General features: G+C 55.3%; 1 protein-coding gene across 3 annotated transcripts in view; it reads left to right on the plus strand.

Moving 5' to 3' along the window:
• Grm4 (glutamate metabotropic receptor 4) overlaps positions 1-24,296 on the plus strand; it is a 107,211-nt gene extending 82,915 nt beyond the window's left edge. For 2 of the 3 annotated variants that reach the window (XM_074082410.1, XM_020164095.2), the window contains 5 exons: positions 7,919-8,119; positions 8,347-8,483; positions 11,185-12,120; positions 17,806-18,052; positions 23,481-24,296. In XM_074082410.1, coding sequence (XP_073938511.1) covers positions 7,919-8,119; positions 8,347-8,483; positions 11,185-12,120; positions 17,806-18,052; positions 23,481-23,530 — 1,571 coding nt within the window. In that variant the 3' untranslated portion in view covers positions 23,531-24,296. The remainder of the gene's footprint in view (positions 1-7,918; positions 8,120-8,346; positions 8,484-11,184; positions 12,121-17,805; positions 18,053-23,480) is intronic. The other variant, XM_074082411.1, reaches the window with a different exon arrangement.
• Positions 24,297-26,210: the final 1,914 nt, after the last annotated feature.

Genomic DNA, 26,210 nt, shown 5'->3' on the forward strand with positions numbered 1-26,210 from the left:
CAGGGTATGTCAGTGAGGGCCTTGAGTCCTGGAACCTCCACCTGCTGCAGAGAAAAAGCTTCTGAGTGGCAGGTGTGCAACTGGGGACAGAGCTGTGCTGTGTGCAAAGGTGGGAAGGGACGGAGCTTGGGTGGGCACACTCTCTTTTTCAGCTGCATACCCATCAGAATTGAAGACCTGGATGGGAATCCTGTGCTGTGTGCTAGCCTTGTGACCTTGGGCAGGTGACCCAGCTGCCTCATCTGTAATGGGAATCCTGTTGCCCTGCTCAGCTCCTCGACAGCTCTGCCCCCCTGTGTGCTCCTCCCTCCAGGCTTCCCGGGGAGGATGGGAGCTGACCCACAGGCCAAACTCACAGATGGCCCACAGACCGCCCACACCATGCAGGACAGGGTCACTGTGAGGGGCGAACCTGCAGCCGTCAGCCCGTGGAAAGTCAGTGCCTGCCTCCCTTCTCCTTCCCCAACCCCTCCCTGAGAGCCCGCTGAGCAGGGTTTGGGAATTAAGGTCATAAACAAGGCAGATGTGGCATCTGTCTTTTTGACAGCGCTGCCAGCCAGGTGATGGCTGAGCAGAGGAAGGCTCGGTTTATGAGGAGATAGGAGAAATTTACTGCCTGCTGCTCCAAGGGGCTGGGAGCTCAGAGAGGGAGGGCAGCACTCGATGGCTGGGGATGCGTGGGGAGACACCAATCACCAGGCTGTGCTAACAGCAATAATAACAATGATAATAAACAGAAGAAGCATAACAGCTAATATTTGCATGGCACTAATCAATTTTCAGGCTCTGTCCTAGGGCTTTACATGTTATCTTTATAGCAACTTGTTTTACAGATGAGGAAACTGAGGCTCAGAGAAGTTAAAAGACTTGCCCAAGCTCACATAGAGGTAATAATTAGTAGATCTGGGATTTGAAGCCTGGCCATCTGGCTTCCAAGATGTCCCGCCTTGGGCCTGCTGATGTCCCAGCACCAGGTCCTTTTGGCAGGACCTTCCCACCTCCAAATCCCCCAGAGGGACCAAGGAAGCTTCTCTCCTGGGGAAAGTGAGGAAGGACGCCATTTGGAGGCACCTACTGTGTGCCAGCTGTGTCTCCACTGGAGGAACTCACAGCTGTTCAAACCATTAGGCACATGGTGACCTGTGGGCTCCTGGCCCCGCCCTTCAGTGCTGCTTTCCGGTCCAACCAGGAAGCCAACCAGGGCTCTTTCAGGAGACAAGGCCTACAAGTGGGAGGCATCTGGCCTTGCAGATGAGTGGGCTAGGGTGGTGTGGCCTAGCAGTCAGTGAGTGCCCTGGGCTCCAGAGAAGGCCTGACCGAGAGGCAAGAGAAAGCTGGTCCAGCCTCTTGGAGGAAAACTAGGAGTGGTGAGAGCCTAGGTACGTTGCACATTTAAGTTGACAAGGTGATACTTAAGCAAACATCTGAAAGTAGTAAAAAGCGAGCCATGTGGCGATCTAGGAGACAGCATGCCAGGCAGAGGGCAGCATGTGCAAAGGTCCTGAGGTGGGCTCATGCCTGGAAGGTTTGGGGAGCAGTTAGGAAGCCCGTGTGGCTCAGACAGAGCAGCAGGTGGGAGATGCAGTGAGAGAGGTGGGGAGGGGTGGCAAGGATCACGTGGGTCTTAATTTGTAAGGCTTTAGTCTCTGATGCTGAATGAGACAAAGCCACTGTGGGTGTGAAGGAGGATGGAGAGGATCTGATTTTTATCTTACCATTTACTTTGGCTGCTGCTGGGAGAGGAGGCTGAGGCGAGGGCAGAACACGAGACAGGGAGGTGGCTGGTGCTGTAACCTGGGCTGAGGTGATGGGGGTATGGAGCAGGAATGCATAGCAGTGGTGAGAAGTGGTCAGATTTTTGGCAAATTTTTAGTGTGGCTGCACTTTGCCAAAGGACTTAAGGTGAGAGAAAGATGACAGAAAAGCAAGGATGGCTCCAGTGTTTTTGGCCTGAGCAAGGAGATGGGCAGCTGGGCAGAGTAGGGGAGGAATAAGGCAGGGAAGTCTAGTGTAGGACCCTTGCAGAGTGGTGTCCAAACAAACATGGCTGGACACACCAAGGAGTGAGTGTGGCTAGAGAAGAGGTTTGATGACTGAGCTCTGGACTGCATGTGGGGGCAGGGAGAGGAGGGGGCCGGGGAACCTGAGAGAGTGTGTCGTGGCAGTGAGGGGAGCATCAGGGAGGAGGGAGAGACTGTGTGACTGTGTGCTGATGAGGGGCTAAGAGAGGAGGACTGGGGCTGGTCCATTGGATTAGAAACCTGGGGTCCTGGGTGACCTCTATGAGTGCAGCATCCTTGGAGAGGACGAGGCTGTGGGCTGGGGAGGAGTGGGGCCTGGAGAGGAGAAATTATGGCATATTTCCAGGTTGATGGGAAATGGCCAGCACAGGGAAAACTGCATGCTGCTGAGGATGGGGATGGAGGATGTCTGCATGGGGTGGGGTTTGTCAGCAGGGCCCTGGGCAGCTAGTCTTTTTTATTAGTGGTACTGAGGGTTGAATTTAGGGCCCTGTGCTTGCTTCTGAGCCACTTGAGCCACGCCCCCAATCCTGTTTGCCTTTTTGTTTGTTTTGAAATAGGGTCTCGACATGTAACCCAGGCTAACCTGTAGCCTAGGCTGGCCTGGAACTTGTGATCCTTCTGCTTCTCCCTCCCAAGTGCTGGGATTATAGGCATATATCACCATGCCTGGCAGCTCATGGTGTTTGGCAGCAGCTCAGGCCCAGAGATGTCTCCCTCACTCCTAGCCCCAGCCTCCCTGAGAGCCAGGGCCGGGCTGAGGACCTGTCTTTTCTGGGAGTTGCTGGTCCTCATAGCAATACTCAAGCCTCTGCCTTGGGTATTGCTCTCCTCTCCTGATGCCAGGTGCTGGCTCCATTTCAGACAAGGGCACTGGAGCTCAGAGATGCAAAGCCACTCACCAGGCCCCACCAGGTAGTTTCCAGCTGGTCCATTGGATCGGGGTGCTTATGTTCTCCTTCTCATCTTGAGTCTGTGGACAGCTGGGGACATAGTCCTGGGGTCAGGTCCTAGGGACTCAGGAGTTCCATGAGGATCCTTAACCAGTGCCATTTCAGTTTGATGACTCCAGAATTGCCTTCTAACCACAGAGATGCCTCTTCTCCGTTGGGGCAACTATTTGCATCTGAGAGTCACAATCAGAGAAGTCAGAGTCTTCATTCTGGGGTCATATTCATGGGGGCTGGCAAGAGTTGTTTGCCTTCAAAAGGGGCCTGTGACTAGCACAGGACCTTGGCTGTGCCCCACCAAGCTCTCGGGCTGGACAAAGAACACTAGAGAGGGAACCAAAGACCTCACTCAAACCAGGTGTGGTGTGGCAGCTCTTTGAGCCTCAGTTTCCTTGTCTCCCAAATGATGAACCTGTCTGCTCCAGCTCACTCCTCAAGGAGGGTGAAGCTCTCCTGGGACAGGAAGGAGTGGGTGAAGAGCAGAGGCTGAGTTTGGGGGAACAGAGCTAGGATGAAGGAGCAAAGGCTGAGTTGCTTAGAGATAGGAGGGACTGGAAAGCAGGTGACTGGATGGGGCTGGGAATTCAAGGAGAGGGACCAGCAGAAGCCATGGTGTGGGGCTGAGAGCAAGAGGGTGGCTCTGCACCAGGGGGACCTTGGTCAGGACTTCTGGGAATTCCAGGCAGGACCAGGGGACAATAATGAGCTGGGTCTTTGGGAATGGGATTTGAGAGACCAGCTGTCAGAAAGCCCTGGCTGTGTCTGGGAGGGATGTGGGGGATGGAATGGTTTGTCACAAGGAAGGGAGAAGAAGGGTGGACGGGAGGAGGGGAGGGTGGGAGGTGGGGGTTGGCAATGCAGGGAAACACAGAGGAATGGCTTTCTGTGCCCACTGCCCACTCTGTGCAATGGCCAGACTCACTAGAGCCAACTGCAGACGGAACTGAGGGAGACCCAGGTGGGATGGAGGGCTGGATATCATCCAGCACAGGAATGTCAGGGAGAAAGGAGAGCTAAGGCTCAGAGGACATCCATGTCCAAGGCATCTTTGATCTTCCAAGCAGCCCCTGAAGCCCCTTCCCAGCACCACTCCTAATTCACATCTGAAGGGACTGAGGTTCCAGGAGGCTCCTTGCTTGGACAGGTCACCTAGCTGGTCCCTGCCTGAACCAGGAAGTCAGAGCCTTGAGTGTCTGCTTGTTCTGCTACCCCAGGTAGCTCTCTTTGTGGGTCCTGGGACCCCTTTGACCTACTCCCTGGAAGTTAGCTCAAGGGATGGAAACTAGTATATAAATTTGAATATTTGTATGCAAATGAGTTTGTGTGTGCAGATATGTGTGGCATGTGCCTACACCTGTGTTTGATCACACTAGGATATGCGTGTGCACATTTATGCACACGTTTGTGCACATGCTTTGGTTTCCCTCAATCCCCTGCACTCACCACCCTGTGTGTACCGGTGGGCTTAATGTCCTGGAGCAGTCCTTAGCCTGAGACTGGACCGTTCTATGCTGATGTACTGGAGGTACATCATTTCTGCTGCCTTCCCTCCGCACCCCCACCCTCCCTTCCCTACTCCCAACAGCCTCTCTGAATGAGACACCTGCATTTAGCCTTGTCAGGACCTGCTTGTGGGGTTGCCCAGCCTAGGTCAGGGGTGACTCTGAATGACCATTTGTGCTGGGTCATGGTAAGTGTGTCGTGTATACATAGCATGTGTTTATATGGATGCCTGTGCCTGGCACACGTGTGTATGCTCGTGCATGCATGTGTATATACACGTGTGTAAATCTGAGAGTGGCTGTGGTTGACTTTGAACACCTGACTTGAGGGAGCTGCCTCAAGACTGCTCATGTACAGGAGTGTAGCATTGGGGACTGTGGCTGGGTGGGGTGAGTGGTGGAGAGATAAAAGGGGAGACAGGAGGACTCTGATTATTTCAACCTTGAAAACTCATTTCAATTACAATTTACAACCTGCACACAAAGGCTGCAGTCACCGAGGTAACCACCGCTCTGGGGTTTGATGGAGAAAACCCTCCCGATGGTTCCTGGGCTGCTTGTCACCCATGGCTGAGCCAAATGCATCTCTGCCTCATGCTGCCCCGGGACACAATTAGGACATCTTCAAACTGTTGCTGCTGTCACTGCCTCCATGTGTCTGGAATTTATCTCTGCCAGTAGCTCTCAGTCATGCGTGTCTTGCTTACTCCCACCCACCCATAAGGGGGAATACTATGATCCCTTCCCTCCTCCTGTAGACTTGTGGACAGTGGCCCTTAGCCCTGAGTTAGGCCTTGGCCAGAGAGTTTGGGGCAGGGCCTGCACCCCAGGAGGGGCAGTTCAGGGTGTAGACTCTTCAGGAGCAAAAGCTTGGGTTCAGCTCTCTGAACCCTCTAGGGAGGGTACTTTGGCCTGTCCTTGTTATTTTCTGTGGGGTACAGGAATCTAAGTGTGTTTGTGTCATGTGTGGTATATGTGTGTGTGTAGGGCACACTAGCCCTTTGTAACGCACCTCACTACACCCCAGCCGACTCATCTGTAGCTAGTCCAGATCTGAGACACAGTGAAGGTGGGAGGCACTTTGAGGAATCTCCAGGAGTCTATGGCCAGCCCTGTAGCAGCTCTGACTGGATATCAAGTGGGTTGGATACAAGGCCACTGAGAGCCTGCAGTCCCCCTGAGACCCTTGTGGAGGTGGGCTTCCCTGGCAAGGATGCTCCTGTGGAATATCCACACTCCAGCATCCACCCGCTGGTTTTGTGACCCCAGTGAGAGCAAATGGCATGGTCCAGGAATGGATTCTTCACCAGGACCCTGTGAAGGGAGGAACCCTGGGAAGCCAGGGAGAGGAGAGACCAAGCCAGCTTAGAGGTCAGGTTGTGTCTTACCGGAGGGGCAATGGCCCCTGACCCTGAGGTGCCCTTGGCCTTGGAAGAGAGCTGCCTCCTGTGCAGTGACCACAGTGCCCCCTCCATTGCTGCTTAATAATTCACCTCTCATCCAGATGAGAGAGTTGTGGGGAGAATTGTGAAGGAATGGAGTGCTGGGCCTGGGCTGGGGTACCAAGGGGGCCTGGGGCTGGGATATTGAGCTGGACCCTGGCTCTAAGAGGGATTTTCAAACAGCCCTGCCCCAGCCTCCTCTGTTGTCTGTTGGGGACAGGAATTGTCCCCTCACTTTCCTGGCTCTCAGAACCTGTGACCCGAGGCCATGAGCAAGATGGCAGGATGGGGCAGCTGGAGAATTTGCATTTCAAGTTCTTCCCTGGATGTTCGTGCTTTAATCTAGAAATAATGTTGCCTGTTAGCAAAGCTAACAGCCAAGGCTCCGGGTCAAGTGCAGTCTAGGAGGACGCAGGCTGGGTTGGAGGCTGGGGTGCTTATCCTGTCACGAAGAGGCCCAGCCTGGCTCTGTTAAGTGGAGCTTCCCTCTCCAGGCCTCTGTTTTCTCATCTGTGAAATCTCATCAATTGGAACAGATGACCCTGGTGGCTCTGCCACCCCAATCATGGTGGTTGTGATCTCTAATGTCCTTTTGGCAATCTACATCTACCCTGAGCTAGATTAAGAATGGCTTCCTGACCAGGAGGGCCAAATGAGTGACCAGGCAAGAGGGATGATGGATGCTGTGACATCCAAGGCAGGAGGGAGGGACACAGTGACCTCTGGAATTCCCAGGAAATGGGTGTCAAGTGCTGACCTAGCCTCACCTGGCCCCCATTTGGGGAGCTCAGGCTCCTACGCACAGGGTTGGGCACCAGTGTGCCTTCCCCCTAGCCACCTTCTGGGCCTTAGCTCCACAGGGTGTCTTGCGTCTTCCAACAGAAAGATACAGGCTGGGAGGGGGCTGTAAGGGTCAGTGTCCTCGTTCTGTCCTTGAGAAGGGGGCTGTGGTCAAGCTGTGTGTAGGGCTATAGCCTTGGGAGGGACACTGGGCTTCCCTGGGCTCTGCCCATCTTCTCCTTTCTGCCACCCTCACCTGGACCCAGTCTTTCCTCCCCACTTTCCTGTCCCCCCACAGTCCAGTGTCATACACAGGCTTGGAGCTGGAATACCTGTGTTCAGATCCTGCTCTGCTGATCCTGTAACACTTCTCAGCTTTTCCATGCCTCAGTTTCTCCAGTTCTATACTGGGGCTAATTACTTCATAGCATTGCTGTGAGAATTCAAAGAGTTGATATCCATAGAGAGCTTAGCACAATGTCCAATACACAGCAAGTGCTCAATAGATGTTCAAAGCTATAAGTTATTTTTTATCACTATCATGCAGGGCCCAGCCTGGGAGCCACTTTCTTGAGAGACTTTCTGGCTTTTCCAGCTCAGAGACCTTTGCTGCCACCTTAGATACCCCTCCTCTGGCCACTCACACACAGAATGACCATGAGGTGGTCACCTGCTCTGTTCCACGAGCACCTTGCCTCACTGAAACCTCCCTCCTCTTTGAGGCAGGGTTAGAACTCCTGTCTCCTGACAAGGACACTGATGAACTAACTCTGGGCCACAGAGCAGAGAGGTTGAGTGGGCACTGAAGGGAGGGACACAGACTGGAGGTCAAACCTCCAAGTTCCTGGTAGCTATTGCAGTCAGCAGTGAGAGGGCAGTGGGGGTGGGTACCCCATTTGGCCAAGCTCACTCACCCCTGGCTGCTGGGTCAGTTATTACTAGGGGGAGGAATGGGTAGGGATGATGATGACTTCTGGTGTCAGGTGACTGGAAGCCATTGAGGGCATCAGGAGGCCAGCCTCTCTGGGTCTGTTTCCCTACCTGTACTCTACGGTGAGGGCAGTGTTTTTTGGTCACAGTGCTGCTTGTGGTGAGGGGTTACCACTACTCTTGATAACAGTGTACCCAGTTCTGGCTGCCACCTCTCCAGCTCCAGTGGTGGCTCTGGATCCTGCTATGAAAACTGCAGCCTCACAGGCACCCCACCTGGTGTTACCTTGCAGACCGTGAGCGCATCGGGCAGGACTCAGCATACGAGCAGGAGGGGAAGGTGCAGTTTGTGATTGACGCTGTTTATGCCATGGGTCACGCTCTGCATGCCATGCACCGTGATCTGTGTCCCGGCCGCGTGGGGCTCTGCCCTCGCATGGACCCCGTGGATGGCACCCAGCTGCTTAAGTACATCCGAAACGTCAACTTCTCAGGTGGGGGCGTGGTGTGGGGCACTGGTTCACCCTGGGTGTCCTGGGCCATGCAGTCAGGGGACTGAGGCCTGAAGCTCCATGGGGTGGGAATGGGGGTCTCTTCAGATGCTTCCGAGGGGTGACATCCCCAAAATGTTCCATGGAGGGGCCTCCTTACAGATGCCTCTGCCCTGAGTCCACAATCCTTGCCTGTGGATACAAGCTCAGCAAAGACCCTCTTCCCCCAGGCATTGCAGGGAACCCTGTGACCTTCAATGAAAACGGAGATGCTCCTGGGCGCTATGACATCTACCAGTACCAGCTCCGCAATGGCTCTGCCGAGTACAAGGTCATTGGCTCCTGGACAGACCACCTGCATCTCAGAGTAAGCAGGAGGGCAGGGAGGGTCCTCAGGGAGTGGAGAGAGTGCCTCCTGCCATCTCCCCCAAGGGAGGTGGCTGTAGTTCTGCTGCCCATTCCAGCACCTACCCTCATCTGGAGCCTGGGGGCTTCCTGCCTGCTACCCACAGGAGAGAGGGTAAATAGTCAAAGGCTGGGTGGGTGTAGGGAGTGAGATGACGAGGAGAGGGCTGTGTTTGGACAGAGGGCAGAGTCTAGGCAGAGGGCTCAGGCCAGGTGGTGGGTTTCTGGCAGTGGTTGGTGCCTAGGGAGCTCTCTGAGCGTGCATCCCCAATACCCTCAAACCACACTGGAAGGCAGTTATTTTTCTGCATCCTCTTAGTCACACTTTCCAGCTCCCAATGTCCCAAGCATGCAGTGCTTTCCCTCTGGCCCAGAGGTATGTTGTGGAGGAGAAAGCTCTTTAGTTCAGTACCCAGGGAAATATCTGAGGACTTGGTCTCTGCTCTGCAAAGGGGAAGTGGTGAACTGTGCTTGGGGTGGGCACAGCGTGACACCTTGGAAGGCCAGACTTAGGAAACTAGGCTCTAACCCATCCTTAGTCCTCATTTTTCAGGACTGTGGGAGAATTGTGGTGTGCCCTGATCTCTCCTTCTATGATAATCTCTTCCTGTGTGGGGCTCCTCGAGCCCTTCCAAGCACTTCTCCCACCCTGGCAGCCTCCTAAGTCTGGGAAATGGCCCTGGGGAGGCTAAGGGACTCTCCTAAGAGCACACAGTTTGTAGGAACAGAGCCCATTCCTGTAAGGAGGCTCCTTGGATGCTGAGCAGAGAGAGAGAGCAGCATAGGGTAGGCACACTTTGCAAGGTGGGAGGATACCAACCAATGTAGGTGTCTTGTGTGGGCGCAGAGGGCAGTGACTTGAATTCACCGGTAGCAGCAGCGAATGCTTTCGAACTTGCTCTGATGATATGGCCTTCCTGTGAGGATGGCAGCTCTGTGAGGCAGGTACTGTCACTGTCCTCATTGCATGAATGGTGGTAACCGAAGGCAAGAGTGGGTATGTGAGGGTACCCCCTGAAAGTCCCCTCCCCAGTGATAAATGGCTCCTCCCACTCAGCCATACTGGCCCCATGACCCAGCCTGTGTAAGCAGGTGTCAGTGCATCCCCACACTTGATTACCCCTTGCCTGTAGGTGTAGGTGGCGGGAGAAGGTGGGGTGGAGCTGGCCACTCTCACTTTTCTCATTGGGTGGCTGGGTTTGGGCTGCACTGCAGGAACCAAGCAGCCAGGCTCTGGGAGCTGAGGGAAAGGTCTCTGGTCACTGTCTTCCTGTGGGGTCTGAGAGTGAAGTGCTCTCGTCATAGGTGCCCGCGCCTCATCGCTTGGCCATGGTTATCTCCCTCGAGTGCACCACAGTTCCCTGGGCTTCTGCTAGGTGCCAGCCCTGTGCTGGGGGGCTATAGACTCAGCAGGCCAGTAATGCAAAGTCCCTGCCCTCCGAGAACTGTCATTGTAATATAAAAACAGTATCCGTGATGATTCCTATGGGAATCGCCCATAGTAACAAGGGGCAAGGTGGCTTCATAGCTGCTGTTGTTGGTTCTGATGGGAAAACAGAGGCCTGAGAGGTTGGCGTGTTTGCTCAAGGGCACAGCACCCTAGCAGCAGATCCTAGCAAGATCCTAGGACTTGATCACCTTCACTCCCCTTTCCGTGGGGTCCAGGTTTCCAGAACATCTACCATCCTTCTGTGTCCTCTGGGGAAAGGCCTGCCCCCCTGCTGTGAGGCTGTCTTTGGATCGCTGTCCACCCTATCCTACCCCTTTCCTTGCCTCTGAAGCCATCCCAACAGCCCCGCCAACAGGACACATTCCTCCAGGAGTGAAAGCCCAGCTCGTGTGTGTGCCTGTCTAGCCAGGCTTCTAGCTAAGAATGGACTCTACCCACAGGCCACTTTATTTACAGCAGGTACATGCAATGAGGCTCCCAAGTGTAGTGAGGCTCCCTTTGCCCAGTGCCTGCAGCAATTCTGGGCCACACACTTACTTTCCACAGTATCATAACACATTCAGAAGGGCATGACAACACTCCTGTGGCTCCTTTGCTCTCTTCAGAGACTGTGAGTAGCACTAATTTAGAGCAAGATGTAAAGAAATGCTAACCCCTGGACACACATTAAGTGTCCTCTAATTACATCTTTGTTTGTTGTTCTCTGCTGTACATGACTCCCTGTACCACTCCATGGGCTGAGCATCTCCCACTCCACTGAGCACTGGGCTTGTTGAAACAGATTCCAAGTCAGGAAGCCTGGGTGGGGCTGTAACGTACATCTCCAGCAAGCTTCTGGTGGTACAGATGCTGCTGGACCACCGTGAGTTGCAAGGCCTCAGGGTGGGGAGGGAGTCAGTACTCCTGTGTTGTCTCTGCTCTGTTCTTCCTGTGTTGTGTGATTCTGGGTCAGCACTGTTGCTCTCTGGGTTTGGTTTCTGCAGATAAGTCTGGAGAGTTTTGAATTCACTCAGGATTCTCCCTCGGTCAGTAATGTCAGGGTCACACAGGGGAGCTTGTCTCAATCTAGCTGTCAGAGTCGGTACATTCTGGTGGGTCCAGGCAGCTGCACTTTTGGCTAACTTATCAGCTGATTCAGGTGTAAAGCCAAAGGGATGGTCTAGGCACTGGGCGGTAAGTCCTGAGGCCTGCTCTATGGTGCTGTCATTGCCAGATAGAGCGGATGCACTGGCCAGGGAGTGGGCAGCAGCTGCCCCGCTCCATTTGCAGCCTGCCCTGCCAGCCAGGTGAGCGGAAGAAGACAGTGAAGGGCATGCCCTGCTGCTGGCACTGTGAGCCCTGCACAGGGTACCAGTACCAGGTGGACCGCTACACCTGTAAGACCTGCCCCTACGACATGCGGCCCACAGAGAACCGCACGGGCTGCCGGCCCATCCCCATCATCAAGCTGGAGTGGGACTCACCCTGGGCAGTGCTGCCCCTTTTCCTGGCCGTCGTGGGTATTGCCGCCACATTGTTCGTGGTGGTCACCTTCGTGCGCTACAATGACACGCCCATTGTCAAAGCTTCAGGCCGTGAGCTGAGCTACGTGCTGCTGGCAGGTATCTTCCTGTGTTATGCCACCACCTTCCTCATGATCGCTGAGCCGGACCTCGGTACCTGCTCCCTGCGCCGAATCTTCCTGGGGCTCGGCATGAGCATCAGCTATGCAGCCCTGCTCACCAAGACCAACCGCATCTACCGCATCTTTGAGCAGGGCAAGCGATCGGTCAGCGCCCCACGCTTCATCAGCCCCGCCTCGCAGCTGGCCATCACCTTCAGCCTCATCTCCCTGCAGCTGCTGGGCATCTGCGTGTGGTTTGTGGTGGACCCCTCCCACTCAGTGGTGGACTTCCAGGATCAACGGACGCTCGATCCCCGCTTCGCCAGGGGAGTGCTTAAGTGTGACATCTCGGACCTGTCACTCATCTGCCTGCTGGGCTACAGCATGCTGCTTATGGTCACATGCACTGTGTATGCCATCAAGACGCGTGGTGTGCCAGAGACCTTCAATGAGGCCAAGCCTATTGGCTTCACCATGTACACCACCTGCATCGTCTGGCTCGCCTTCATCCCCATCTTCTTTGGCACCTCACAGTCAGCCGACAAGGTGGGTTTTGGGGGCTGGGGTGGGTGGCAGGGGTCAGGGATAAGGGCAAGACCTGGCAGCCTCCTGAGCCTGGCTGTCCCTCACTCTGTTCTGGAGATGCCTCTTTCCTGCCCTGTTCTGCCATCTTTCTTCTGGTTGCAAAGTTTTTTCTCTGGGTTCTGGGTTTTCCTTCTTCTTTCCCTCTTTTTCCTTTCCTAACCCTTTGTCTTCTCTCTCTCTCTCTCTCTCTCTCTCTCTCTCTCTCTCTCTCCCCTCTTCACTCACATTTCCTTTGTCTCCTTCCCTTTTCTTTCTCCTTCCCTCCCCTCTTCCCTTTTCCCTCCCCTCTTCCCTTTTCCCTCTCTCTATCCCTGCCTACCCCTCCCATCTCCTTCCTTTCCCTCCTCCCTCTCTTTTCTCCCCCTTCCTGTCAGCCATGGATGCTGCACCTCTTTCATTCTTCATTCTTTCTAGACTCTCCTATTTCTTCCTTCTAATCAGCCTGTCTTCCTTTGGGTCCACTCCTCTGCTCTCCCTTCTTCATCCACTGTTCCCAAGATCCTCCTGGGCCCCTGAAGTATGAAACATATCTGGAACTTGCTCCCTTTCTCCCCAGCCCCAAGCTGTCTTGGGTCTGGCAGTGCAAGCTAGGGCCTTTCCTTCCTGGGCTGGAGCTGCCTCTGCATCCTGTTGACCTGGCCTTGGGGTCTGCACAAAGCAAGGGTCCTGAGGACTCTGTTCACTTCCCAGCCTGGATACTGCCTGGGTGGCTGGGATCGGGGGTTATGTTGAAGACTGGGAGTCACTGAAGTCAGGCCTCATGGTAGACCATGGTCAGTTCCATGGGACCTGGGAGGCCAGCTGTCCTCTCCAGCCTCAGTTTCTTCATCAGTAAGTTGGGGCCATATTCTTTTCCCTGTGATAATCATGTGACACAGTGGTATAGATAGTTTATACACTCTGAGGAGGTAGAAGCTGGAGAAGCAGAGGAGGGTGGTGGGGATGAGGTCAGAGATGTGACAGGGTGGATGGCATGAGAGAGTGAGCCTGTGGGGAGGATGCGGCTCTTGCCTTGAGTGAGAAGAGAGTCCTCAGGTTCTCAGCAGGGAGGTTTTAAAAGGAACCAGAAGCAGGGCAACTGTGAGGATGGACTGTTGTGATCTAGATGGGAGGTACTGGTAGCAGAAGTGATGAGAAGGAGTCAGGGGTGACCAGGCTTATATGTGGGGAGTCACAAGAGCATCAAGGCTGCCTCAGGGTTTTGGCCTGAACAATTTCAAGGTGTTTCCACATTAAGGAGGGGGACAGGAGGTGGGGCTTTTGCACTTGCTGAGTTTGGGATGCCTGTGGATGACTGGGCATCGGTCACTGAGTTCAGGGGCAAGGACCAGTCTGTAGCCATACCTGGGGTGTCAGTAGCCTGTGGTCCTATTTAAAGCTGAGTCCAGGGATGAGTTCCTGGGGACACTTGGTCTTCAGTGAGGCAGTTGCCAAAACTGCTTTGAATCAGGTGCCAGTCCTGTGCAGACACTTTACTTAATGGCCACCGGGCCCTACAGAAGCTGGAGAGGGTAGGTATTACCATCCCCACTAACAGATGAGACACAGGCACAGAGATGGGAAGTGACCTGCTTAAAGTCACACAGCCAGTAGATAGCACAACTGGACTTGACCTTACTGTCTAGCTCAAGGCCCTCCCACCCCCACTTCATGCTATCCTCCCCCACCAGCTCTGGAACACTTCCCCTTCCCCAGGGACTTCCTGATAGGAGCCTACCTTTTCCCAGCCACTCCTCAAGGTCGGGAGCTGTGTCCTTCACTCTGAGCCCCTTGGGGTTGGCCCAGGGAGGCCTGTGGTGTCTTCCAAGAAGCAGACCCGGGGGCTGGCAGCAAGAAGCCTGAGGTCAGAGACCAGGCCTGGCTTCAGCAGGGACACCACCCCACATGCCTGAGCCAAACAGCCTTTTCACCCAGCTCACGCTGTCAGCTAGATAAGTGCCCCACCAGGCTTGCAGGAGCCCTCCTGCTGTGGGCAGGTGCAGGCAGAGGTCCCATGCCCTCTGTGCCCATGGGGCCCATGGCACCTGCAGGGTAAGTGATCTCACACTCCAGGAAGCTGGGAGTTTGAGAAATTATCTCAGCAGCACTAAGAGGCCTCTTTCGCACCTCCTTGGGTGCATGGCGTTAAGCCCCTCTCTCCTCCCTGCACCCTTCCCTAGATGAGTTTCTGTCACCCCAGAGGCTCCTTTCAGCACTGAGGATGGAAGGAGCTGCAGAGATAATGCCTTCAGAATCTCAGAGAGGGATAGAGACTTCCCCAGGCCACACGACAGATTGGCCTCGTCAACCCGTGGTCAGCCGTACCATTTAAGCTCTGCCCTTGATGGTCTGGGATTTGGGACACATCTGGTCTCTCTTTGGGCCTCTGAATGGAGCCGTCATGGAGAGGACAAGCTCTGAAGTCCCTGGAGCTTAGGGTACCAGACTTCTTAGGGGCTCAGGCATTTCCAGGCTGTGCTTGGGCTGGAACTGGCTGGAGCTAGGAAATTCCCCAGAGCAAGCTATGGAAATTCCCTGGAGTGAGCACAGCTGCTAGACTTGAGTGTGCGTGAAGATGGAGTGGGGCTGTTGTCAAGAACTGTGGCATGAGTACAGAAGTGTGTGCCCTTTTTTATACGTGCATACCCAGTAAATGGCTGGGATGCGCAAGTGAGCATGCTCCGTGGACGGGATGGGCCGATGTGTGTGCTAAGGGGTTCATAACTGTCAGCGTGGGTGTGGGTGTGTAGACTGAGGAGTGTGTATGCACACAGGAGTCAAGGAGTGTATACAGGTGGCTGTGCCTGAGTGCATCTGTATACACGCACCCAGTTGCATGAAGGGGAGTCTGAGCCCGATGTGTATGTGCAGCTACATGTTCAGGTGTGTGTGTGTGAGTGTGGGTGTACACATGCATACAGGTGTGCACGCACATGCACTTAGGTGCGTTCGGCTGCACTGTTCCCCGGGGTGCTGGGTGAAGCTGTTTTTGCTGCTCTGGTGAGCAGGCAGATGGATTGCCTAGCATTAGCTTGGATTTCCAGGGCTTAACACTGCAGCTGTGTGGCATCATCACTCTGAGCCGACCTGAGTGGGTTTTCTGTGTGAGGTTACTACTCAACCAGGGCCAGGACATGGCTGTGGAGGCTGGCCAGTGTGGGGAAGTTCATTTGTGAGGTTGTGTAGATTTCAAGGATCTTGGTCCCCACCAGTGGTGGCCTGAACAGAAACAAAGCAGGCTGAGCTCTTCAGCCCCACAACCCTCTTCCACCCTGCAAGTAAACAGGAAACTCACTGTCTACACATACAGCTGCTCCTCCCTGTGCTCTGTCCCCATGCAGCCCAGCTCCAACAGCCTGTTTCAGTCAGGAGCTGGTGTCTGGTTCCACGCAGGATTCCACAAGGAGGTGGGAGGGTGGCCAGGGTCTGGCCTGCCCAGGAGTAGAAGTGGTGGGAGGTCAGGCCCAGTGGGACCCTCTGAGCACAGGCACCATGCAGCTGACTCTACCTGTGTTAAAAGGTGAGCTCGTGTCCTGATGCTGCCTCTCCCTCTGCGGTCTAAGACTCCTCTGGGGTCTCTTAGGGGTACCTGGTGGGCTCTTGAGGACCGTGGCTTCTCCAGAAGGACTCACCTATTACCACCTCCAGGGGACCACATGCACCTGCACATGGAGGCAACAGAAACAATTCTGAAACTAGGGATCAGCTCCAGGGCAGGGTTGGGATTCCAGACCCTGAACAAGGAGAGGAATGGGGAGTGAGCAGTCCCGCTTCTGCTTGCACAGACCCTGCCTCCTCGCCTGGGAGGTGGCTAGTGGGCCCCTGGGGCCATGCTGGGAAGGAGGAGCCACAGCAGATCTGGGGGGAGCTTTGTTCCAGTTTGATCTGTCCCGGGCAATCTCCTGTGTTTTGTCATCAGAGCACCAATGACTGTTCCCAGGGTTGGCGCTATCATTTTCAGCGCCCCTCCTCCCCCATGCAAACATTATTTTGTATTCAAGATGGTGGCAGCAAGGGTATTACACTAAGCACGGGCCCTTCTAAGCACGGGTTCCATGCAGCTGACTCTGCTTGTGTTAATGATGGGGGCCCTGCCACCCAGAAAGGGGAGCAGACTTGCCCAGCATCCCACTGTGCACCATGGCAGACCAAGGCTGTGTCCCCTGCAGGGCTCACACTGCCCAGAGAGTGGCCTCAGTCCCTGGTCCCACCACCTTTGTTGAGGTTCAATTGCATACCACCCCCATCAACAGGGTTGCAACAAAAGGTGTAAGACAGGTATATGGGCCTATACACAACAGCTCCATGTGAAAACAGACCGTCAGTCTAATGAGAGAGACACACCAGGGAGCAGATACATCCTGGAGCACCCAGTCCAACGGTGAAGACCCTGATGACAGGCCATGTGTGTGATGAGACTCAGAGCCTGGCATTCCTGCTCTGGTCACTGGCCCTTCAGCCCCCTACCACTGGCTGTCATATCCTTTCCCACCAGGAGAGAAGCTCTGTGCCTGTGGGTGAGAGTGGGTTGTGGGTGAGGACTGATGCTCACCTGTCTGTGTCTGGGGGTACATATGCTTTTTGGGGGCAGACTCATTTCCCTTGTGCCTGTGACATTGTCCTGAATGGAGTAGCCTCTCCGACCCGAGACTGGGGTCTGAAGACCGTGGGCCCCTGGGGTTGGGGCATCAAGGCTGTCTGGCCAGTTCCTGTACCCCTTCTTCTCAGTTTCAGTACAGAGCCTAGAGCCACTAAAAGTAGGTTTCATGTGGCTTTGCAGTCTGAGTCTGGCTGACCTTGTGGTTTGGGGGACAGAGGTGCCATCATTCCGTGTACCAGTAGAAAAAACTGAGACCTAAAGAGAGGAGAACTCTTCTCTGAGGCTTTAGAGCTTCCCCAGCCCCTCACCCAAAGGCTGGGGGTGGCAGGAGGGAATCCCGGCGGGGCGGTGGGAATTGCTGGGCCCTGCCTGGAAGGCCTCACCATTGAAGGATGGATTATTCGACACCCAGATGAATGGGCTTTCATTCTGCTAAACATCTGTCACTGTTAGTGCTGGCGAGTGAGCGTGAAATGAGCTTTCGACTGTACTGCCACTGCCGTATTGTGCCGAGTGCTGTGTTTCCTGTGCCTAGGGCCTGCTCAGTGCAGGGTGGCACATGGTATGTGTATGTGGGGGTCACTGAATGAGGGGTCCGGTCCAAGGGTGGTGACATGGCCACCAACGGGTGCTCACCTCCCCTGCATCCCTGAGTAGGGAGATGTCCCTAGAACGGTCTTCTGTGGTCCCCAGAGATGCCTCCCCAGGTAGAATACAGCAGAGTGAAGGGCAAAGTCCAGGTCCTTGAGTGTGACCCTGACGTGTGCCAGGCAGCGTTTCCCACACTCAGCATTAAGTCAGTCCTCGCCAGCGCCCTCTGGGGAAAGCACTGGATTATTGTGCCTGTGTTGTACGTGAGGAAACTAAGGCACAAGGACTGACTTGGCCAAGATCACATAGCTGGGTCTAAGATTTGAGTCTAGGCATCCTTTTCTAAAGGTCTGCCTCCAAACCATGAGCCCCTTGTTCCCGAAGCCAGCGGGGAGTCCCGGAGTAGGTGCTGGACAGGGTCAGGGCCTGCCAGACCAGGGTGGAGTGGACGCTGATGCTGCCCTGGCCCCCTGCAGCTGTACATCCAGACAACCACGCTGACGGTGTCGGTGAGTCTGAGCGCCTCGGTGTCTCTGGGAATGCTCTACGTGCCCAAAGTCTACATCATCCTCTTCCACCCGGAGCAGAATGTGCCCAAGCGCAAGCGCAGCCTCAAAGCCGTCGTCACTGCCGCCACCATGTCCAACAAGTTCACGCAGAAGGGCAACTTCCGACCCAATGGGGAGGCCAAGTCTGAGCTGTGTGAGAACCTAGAGGCCCCAGGTGAGTGTCCGGCCCTGTCCCTCCCCTAGTCTGTCCAAGCCTCACCCCCTTCTTGGGGAGGCAGAGCCCCTAGCCATGCCCCAGCTCTCACCTGTCCTCTGGGGCCACCGGGAGAGCCCGAGGCCACAGGCGAGCACCAGCTCAGAAGGAAGTCTAGGGAGTCCCTTGGGCAGAAGATTAGAGTTCATCCTGTCTGCCCTTCCTGGTGGCCTTGAGAGAGTCCCTGGTTTCCCAAACCCTGTGCTGGCCACACCCTTCCAGAGATCTCTGCCTCACCTGGAGTGAGACTATGGGGGAGGTCTGGTTCATGCAGGGTGGAAAGAGACCCCAGAATTTCCCTGTCCTGGGGCCCACATCTCAGCCTGGGCCCTCCAGTCCATCTGGTAGAAGTTGTCCTTGGAGGCCCTGCTCATGGGTACTTGGGTAACATGGGAGGGGCTCTGGTCCCAGAGCAGCTGTAACACCCAGCTTGGCTTCGTCCAGCAGCCCCCTAGCAGGGCTTGAGAGATGGGGACCCAGAACGTGGGCGGCCCGGGACAGGTGAGTGAAGGGTGGGGTGGAACTTTGGGATCTACAGAGGCCCAGGTCCCCAGGTAGCAGTGTGTCCTTGGTGGCAGGAGGCTTCAGCAGGAGAGGATTGTGCTTTTGTTTTTGAGGTGGGGAACATTAGCGTTTGCTTCGATGCAGATGTCTCTGCTGCAGTAGGATCCGCTGCACACCTAGAATGACCGGGAAGGGAAGGAGGCTGGGCCTCCAATCTGTGGGGTGGGCTCAAGGTCCACCTGGGCAGGACAGGCCTCCAGGGCTGGGAAAGGGACTGGGCCCCCATCTTTATCTGCTTCCTTCTTCCTCCCAGAGTCAGTGCTGTGTGTGGGGAGCAGAGGCAGAGAGAAGGGAAGGGGTGCAGGTGTAAGAGACGGGTGCCAGTAAGATGGTAGCTGGTTTGTGTACCCTTACTATGGGTGGACCTAATCCTGCCATGTTTCATCCTTGCAGTCACCTAAGGCAGGACTTTTTATCTTGTGTGAAATACAGATAAAGATAGAAGGAAGCCAGTAAGGGACCTTGGCCTGGGGCAGCCCACCTGCAGGCCCCACCCTGGGACTCTGGGTGATGCAAGCTCCTCCTGTGTCCCTCCCACATCAGTGGGACTTTTCACACCCAGAAACATCCCCCCCCACCCCTGCTCTCCTCATGAGTGATCTTCACGGCAGTCCTGAGAAGCCCACATAGGGCTAGGAGTTTTGTCCCAGTCAAGGTCTAGAGAGGGTGAGTGCCTCTCCTGAGATCACACAGCAAGGTAGTGGCCGGCTGGCCCCACCACAGCATCTTACCCTTTGTTCTGACTTCATATGGCACCCCTGTCTCTGGGGCCCCTTCCTCTGTATGGAGCAAGTGGTGTAGCTGACTTCTGTCATGACCCCCCCCTTTGATAGCCTATCCCTCCCTTCTAGTCCTTTCCCTCCTCCCTCACCACCAGCTTATCCCCCACTTACAATCCTGGGACTCCCTTCAGGTGCCACCTGGAGAGGGCAAGAGGCAGAGAGAGGGTCCTTCCAGGACACCCTCTCTGGCATTCGTGTCTACCTTGATGTCCAGGATCAAATATAGCCTTAACCAGACCTTTCTGTCCTGAGCAGAGAACCCCTCCTTCCCCTGCACCTTTTCCTCCCTTTACCTGCACAGGGCCTCCCCCACCCCCTCCTGAGAACAGTGTATATCAGCATCTTGGGGTAAGGGGAGGCAGAACCCCAGTGGGCGACATTAACAGCTGTGACAGGCCAAAGGGACCACAGAGGGCAGGAGCCTTCACAGAGCTCTGATGGCCCACACTGACACTGTCCCCTCTGTTTGGCTCAGGCTGGTCACCCAGCCCAGACAAGGATACCAGCCTAGAAGCCCCTGCAATGAGGGCCTGAGGTGGCAGCTCCCCTCACCCCCACTGTCTCTCAGCTTGGTGACAGGGCCAGGGAGGTGCCAGGTGATTAATTCTGGGGACAGCCAGAGGAGGGAGTGTGAGCGGGAGGAGTGGGAAGGTGTCACTCCTGTGGAGCAGGGACATTTTTCACCCTGTCACTTGCAGGCCACGTATCTTTAAACAAACAACAGAATAAATAATTTAGAGGCCCGATTGCAGGCAGATTGGTTGCGGAGACACAGGGCTACAAGTGGGGACTGTCAGCTTGTGCCTCACGCGGCCTACCTTCCAGCTAATTGTTCTGAGTTGCCTGTAGCTGGAAAGCAGGAGGGGGGCAATGCCAGCAAGGGGGCTGTGGGGGCCTCTGCCATGTACCTCACCCATTCTCCTCATGCAGTGATGCTTCTGAGTGCTACGGTCCCATCCTGTCCTTACTGCTGTGGGATTTCAGCCCTCCCCTTCTTTCAGCCACCCCTTTGGTGGGGTTTATCACCCCATTTATGGATTAGGGAACTGAGGTTCTGGAAGTGTCAATTTTTCGGACTGGCCACATGGCAGGTGCTAAGATTCCTACAGGTGAGGCCAGGACTGGGCTCCTAGGTACCCCTGGCTCCTGGCAATTCTTCCTTTAGCCTCACCATTAGCCACTGGGGTCCCAGGAAGACTGACTGCTCCCATTTTCCAGATGGTGAGACTAAGGCTCCACTGAAGGGCTGGGTATCCCCCCACTGCTCATCCCAGCTTCTGTGAGATTGTGAATTGGATTTTCTAGAGGAGACAGCTCTGGGCAGAGAGGGACAGGACACAAGTGTACCTTGTCCTATTATCCCCTGACTGGCTCCTGGTGCCCAGGAACGCCTCCAGCTCCTCCCCAACCCCCGCAGCCAGGGTGTTTAGCTACTACTGCTGTTCCTTCCACCTCTGAGCCCAGAGCCTCTGAAGGGTTTACAGTTTGGAAACTTAATTTTATCAGTTCACCCAGGGGGTGGTGGAGCCCTGGGGAGTTGATTCTCACCAGCCTGGCTGCGGGCTGGTGATTAGCAGAGCCAGCTGCTGGCTCTTCTCCTGACTGGTGAGGGTTGAATGCGTGGAAGTGTTGGAGGTGGTTGGCAGCCTCTCAGGAAAAGAGGTTGAGGCAAAAAGGGCCTCCCCACCCCACTCATGTTATAGGCAGGGAAGCCACTGAGGCCCAGAAGAGAAGGACAGGAGCTGCCTGAGGTCCAGAGGGAGGGCAAGGCTGTCTGCAACTCATGTGCCTCCCAACTCCCTCTCAGTACAACTACCGTTCCTGGTGTCCCAGCCTCCTTTCCCCAGCACACCTAGCCCTGGCCCAGGCCACCTCCTGGATGATGTCCCATGGTCCTTCTGTCCTCTTGGTCATCTGGCACCCAGGAATATATTCTTTTTCTTTTCTTTTTAATGGTACTGGGGAGTGAGGATTGAACTCAGCATCATGCTTGCTAGGCGAGCACTCTACCACTTGACCTATTGCCCTTTTTAGATAGGGTCTCACGCATTTGCCTGGGCCAGCCTCAAACTGAGATCCCCATATCTCTGCCTCCTAAACAGCTGGGATTACAGGTGTGTACCACCATGCCTGGCCCACGCAGGAATTTTTTTATACACTGAAAGGTGACATGCTATATTCTTATCTTTTCCTGGATGTCATGGCACCATTTCCTTCCATTAGCACCTGTTCAGGTGGCCCCTAAACCGAGAAACTCCCTTCCCACTGCCCAGCCAAGTGGCTGTCCATTCCGTGCTTGTGTGGAGAAGGAGTACACTACCACATAAGGCTTCTGTCTCCACTCTCAGTTGATCAGGAGAAAGTTCTTCCTTTAGTTGAACTGAACTCTGGTCTTTGTGCCTCCCCACTGCTCTCGCTGGGGCCTGTAGCCTCAGTACAAGTTTGCTCCCTCCACACCTGCTGGACCCCCATAGACACAGAAATCCTGCCTGAATTTGTGGGCTTTGGGTGATGCTGCTATGACAAAGAACAGAGCAGAGAAGCTCAAATCAGACTGATTTTGTTTTTGACATGAGAGTAATCAGTGAGTGGATAGGAATGAATTGGGTGGGGGGGGACGTCCAGCTTCCTTCCATCTTGTCACTCCGTTGGCTCCCACAAGGGTGAGGCTGACTGATCCGTGTCTGCTCTACTCATGGGAGGGAAAAGAGAGGAGATAAGTGTAGGGGAAACACTCTGTTTTAATCAATAACATGGAATTGCACACAATCCCTCACTCACATTTCCTCAGCAAGACATTAGTCACAGAAGGCCCCAGTCAGCTGCAAGGGAGGCTGGGAAATGTAGTCCTTAACTTGGCAACCATGTGCCAAGTGAAAACAGAGAGAGGATTGGGGGACATCTTGAAGACTTCCACGCTGCTATTCCCAATTTCCTCTTGCCCAGGGCAGATGCCCAGCTCAGGTGCGCCAACTCTTCTGAGGTGACAGAATCCCAACTGAGGGCCAGGGCAGCTTCATGACAAAGACAGCTTGATTCTCTCCCATCCAGCCTCTCTCCCTCCACCGGCCAACCAGCCCCGTTCCAGGCACCAAGACTACCCCTAGTCACTGTCACCAAACAAGACCCAAAACCTGGCAGGACTGGACAAACCAAGGGTTGGGCCAGACTCCTCCCTTCTCTGGCCCCAGTTCCTCCTCCATCAAGTGGGGGTGGCAGGGGTACTTCTTTGGCCTCCTTGCTAGGTCACTTTGAGGTCTGCTCCGCAGTAGGGTGGGGGACACTCAAGCACTAATGTCATCACCTGGCAGTGAGTTGGCACTGTGCTGGGCCTCAAGGGGGCTGTGACTGGGAAATGGGAGATGCCCAGCTGGGCCAGCCCAGTCCCAGTTATGGAGTGAGGGAGGGCCACAGTGACGGGGCAGAGAAGATCTCCAAACTGAGGGGAGATAGGGCCACCAAGAAATGGAAAGGGAGGCAAATGCCTCAGTTTCTAGCTGAGTATGGCCCCTCTGGTTGTCATTATTTCCTCTGTCCCTGTTCCCCACTTCTTACTCTGGCCACCATTCTAGTGTGTAGAATGTGTGTTCTTCATACTCGTTCTTCTGAAATGTGTGTAGTTGAACTTCTAAAGATTTCCCTCAGATAATATTTTAAGGTTATATAATCATGTCACAGATAAAACGCATTGGTTTAAGATGTAGCAGAACTAGTCAGCAGGGGCTCATGGTGGCCTTGAGGGGGAGCACTCAAACGTGGGGTCACCTCAGTGAGCAACTCAGTGACGGGGAGGGATGCTCCATATGGCAGCCCATCCTGGGCAAAGGTGTGGAGCCAGGAGTCCTGTGTGGGAGTCCCAGCAAGACCCAGGGCTGGGGAGAGTGAGAGAAGGAGCTAGATGGTGGCTAGGTCAGGTGGCGTGTGGGCTAGGTGCCATGGTGGCAGGAGCCATGACTGGATCCTGTTCAAGGCAGTGCTTTCAGGACAGGAGGTTTGAAAGAGGCACCCCTGACTTGTGGCAACTCCGGTCTCTCTCTTTCCAGCTCTGGCCACCAAACAGACCTACGTCACCTACACCAACCATGCAATCTAGCTGAGCCGAGGGAGCCATGCGGGTGGAGGAGCAGCCACGACCCGTGTGGATGATGCATTGGACCAGGGCCACTCTGAGGGCCCAGCTGATGTCCTGCCTGCCCGTGGGCACCCACGGACGTGGCGTGGTGCTGAGGACAGTAGAGCCCCCGGCCATCACTGGATATCCTGGGCAAGCCAGGTGGGCGTCAGGAGGAGCCGAGGGGCCAGGGCAGCTCTGTGCCACTGCAAGGCCCACATCTTGGGCATTGCCCTCCTGACCTCCAAAGCACAGGGAATCGGGATGAGTGGGCCCCAGTGCTGGTTTCCTCTCGCTCTGTCCTCTTAGTGACCTTCTCAGTCTGTCTCTACCTGTCTTTCTGTTCTCTTAGCTGTTTGCGTCACTGTCTTTTTCTCTGCACGTCCTGTCTGTTTGGGCTCTTGGCTTCTTGTGTCCCTCCTCTTTTTGCTCTAGCCTCTGCCTCCACTCTGCCATCCACTTGGACTGCTCCTCCGGCTTTCCTCTGGGTCATCGTTCCCCCTCCCCACTATGGCCATGTCATGTATTTTTCTTTCCTGTCCCTCTCACTGTCATTTTCCACTACCCTTGTTCCCCTGCCCATGCCACCCTTTCCAGTCCACCAATTCTTCCATGTCACAAAAGAAAAAAAAAAGAAGAAAAAAAATCAAAACACAAAAATGCCAAAACAAAAACAAATTGAGTGTGTTGCAAAGTGCCGCATCCTTCTGGTGGCCTCTGTGTGTCCCCGTGGCCCGCAGCCTGCCCACCTGCCCCGCCCCTGCCGTGTGTCCTGCCCGCCTGCCCGCTGCCCCTCCTGCCAATGACACGGAGTTCAGTGCCTGGGTGTTTGGTGGTTATTGATGACAATGTGTAACGCATGATCGTTTTTATACAAGAACATTTCTAATAAAGATAAACACCTGGTTTTGCACCCTGCCTCCGTGTTCACTGAGGGGTTTACCGTGGAACCACCAGCTCAGCTGCAGCTGGTGGCCTGAAGGTGGTGGGAGGGAGGACCTGGGATGGAGCTGCATGGCTGGGGCACAGAAGGAGGCTGTTTCCTGGTGGGCTCTGTGGTGGTGCTGTGGGGGCTTGGGCAGGGAGGGGCCGGTGTCCAGGTAAAGGGCCAGGACCTGGCAGAATATTCTAGAAAACAATACCTGGTGGTCCCCTAGCTGAAGGGGGTGTTCTGCCCTGTCCTGCAGCTCCTGGAGGTCACATTCTGCCCTGTTTCTCCTCTGCCTCGTGTCCCTCATACCTGGGACCCACCCACTGCTACAACCAGACCTCTCCTCTCACTGCAGCCAGCAGGGTCCCCTCTGGAGAAGTTGGTTCTGGGGCTGCCAGCACCCACAGCCTCCGCTCCTGCTGTCTTGTCCTGGTACTAAGATGATGTGTGTGTGTTGTGAAGAGCCGTGTGTGATGTGTCTGCGTGGCCCTGAGTGCACAGTGCCTTGTGGGTGTGCGCTCACCCCAGACTCAGAGGCTGTCTGTTCTACTGTCCGCAGGGCACAACCGGTCCCTCCGTGCTTCTGTGTTTGCCTTGTTTGAGTGTCCGCCTGTCTGTTTATGCCGTAGAGAGTGTGAGTCCACATCACACCTATGTCATGGGGACACCCATCCTAGGCCAGCAGCAAATGTGCAAGGTGTGTCCTCAGCAGCTGGTTCCCTTGGCAGGTGCTGGAGTAGGAAGCAGGGAGTGGCTTAGGGGCTGGGCCCTGCCAGGAGAAAATTATAGAGTCAGCGACACAATGAGGCCACAGCCAGCAGCTGGAGCCCAGGCTGCTTGTGCCTCCCCCTCCTGCTCCCTGTCCCACCCCCACCTCTAGCTGATGGCGTGGGACACTGTGACCAAAGGATAGGAGGGATCCTGGGTGGGGAGGAAGGCAGGGACCCAGTGCTTGGGGCACTGCATGGTGCCAGGTGTTTTGGTCTCTCCATGAACCTGACCTTCCTTCTGGGGGGCGTCTCACATAGTGCCCCCCCAGGTCTGTGTGGCACTTAGCATAGACTCGGTATGAGGGAAGGAGGGAGCATGGTCAGTCTTGCTGACCATCTGGCTCTTGTAGGGTGGCCACAAGGCCTCTACCCTGAATAGATGCTCGCAGGGCACCTGTCCAGTCAGTTAGGTTGCTGGACCAAGGGTGTCTTCTGGAAGTCTTCAGGTTCAAATTCACATGTGAGGGGAGGGATTGAGAGCAGAGGGGTATGATTATCTCCCCGGGTGGGGGGACTCCCTGCAGCAGAGGCACCTGGTCCCTCTCTGGACCCCTCTGCTCTTGGGGTGACTGACGCTCTGAGACTCAAAGCTGGACAGGTGGTGGGCCTGGTTTAGGATCATGGGTGCTCAGTCCAGGACTTGCCCAGGGCCCACTAGTATGGTGCCCCCTGTCCAGGTTCCAGGGGAAGAATCACCTCCTCAAAGTGGGTGCTGCCCCTTTGCTCCCCTCAGCACTCAGGAGAGGGAGGATGGAGGCTGAGAAGGACATCTAGGATAGCTTTCAAGGCCTCCTGCAGTGAGGAGGGTGAGGGGGCCTGTCCAGGCCAGGGTAGCTGGGGTGGGGCTCAGACCATCAGGCCTTGCTGGGGCTCAGCCTAGTCTAGCCTGGGGCTCATGTAGGGGACAGCCAGGCCCTGCCCTCGGGGGCTCCCTGTCTGATGAGGGCAATGGCCTTCAGGA

The sequence above is a fragment of the Castor canadensis genome, chromosome 8 (genome assembly GCF_047511655.1).
Source record: "Castor canadensis chromosome 8, mCasCan1.hap1v2, whole genome shotgun sequence".
Classification (NCBI taxonomy): Eukaryota; Metazoa; Chordata; class Mammalia; order Rodentia; family Castoridae; genus Castor; species Castor canadensis.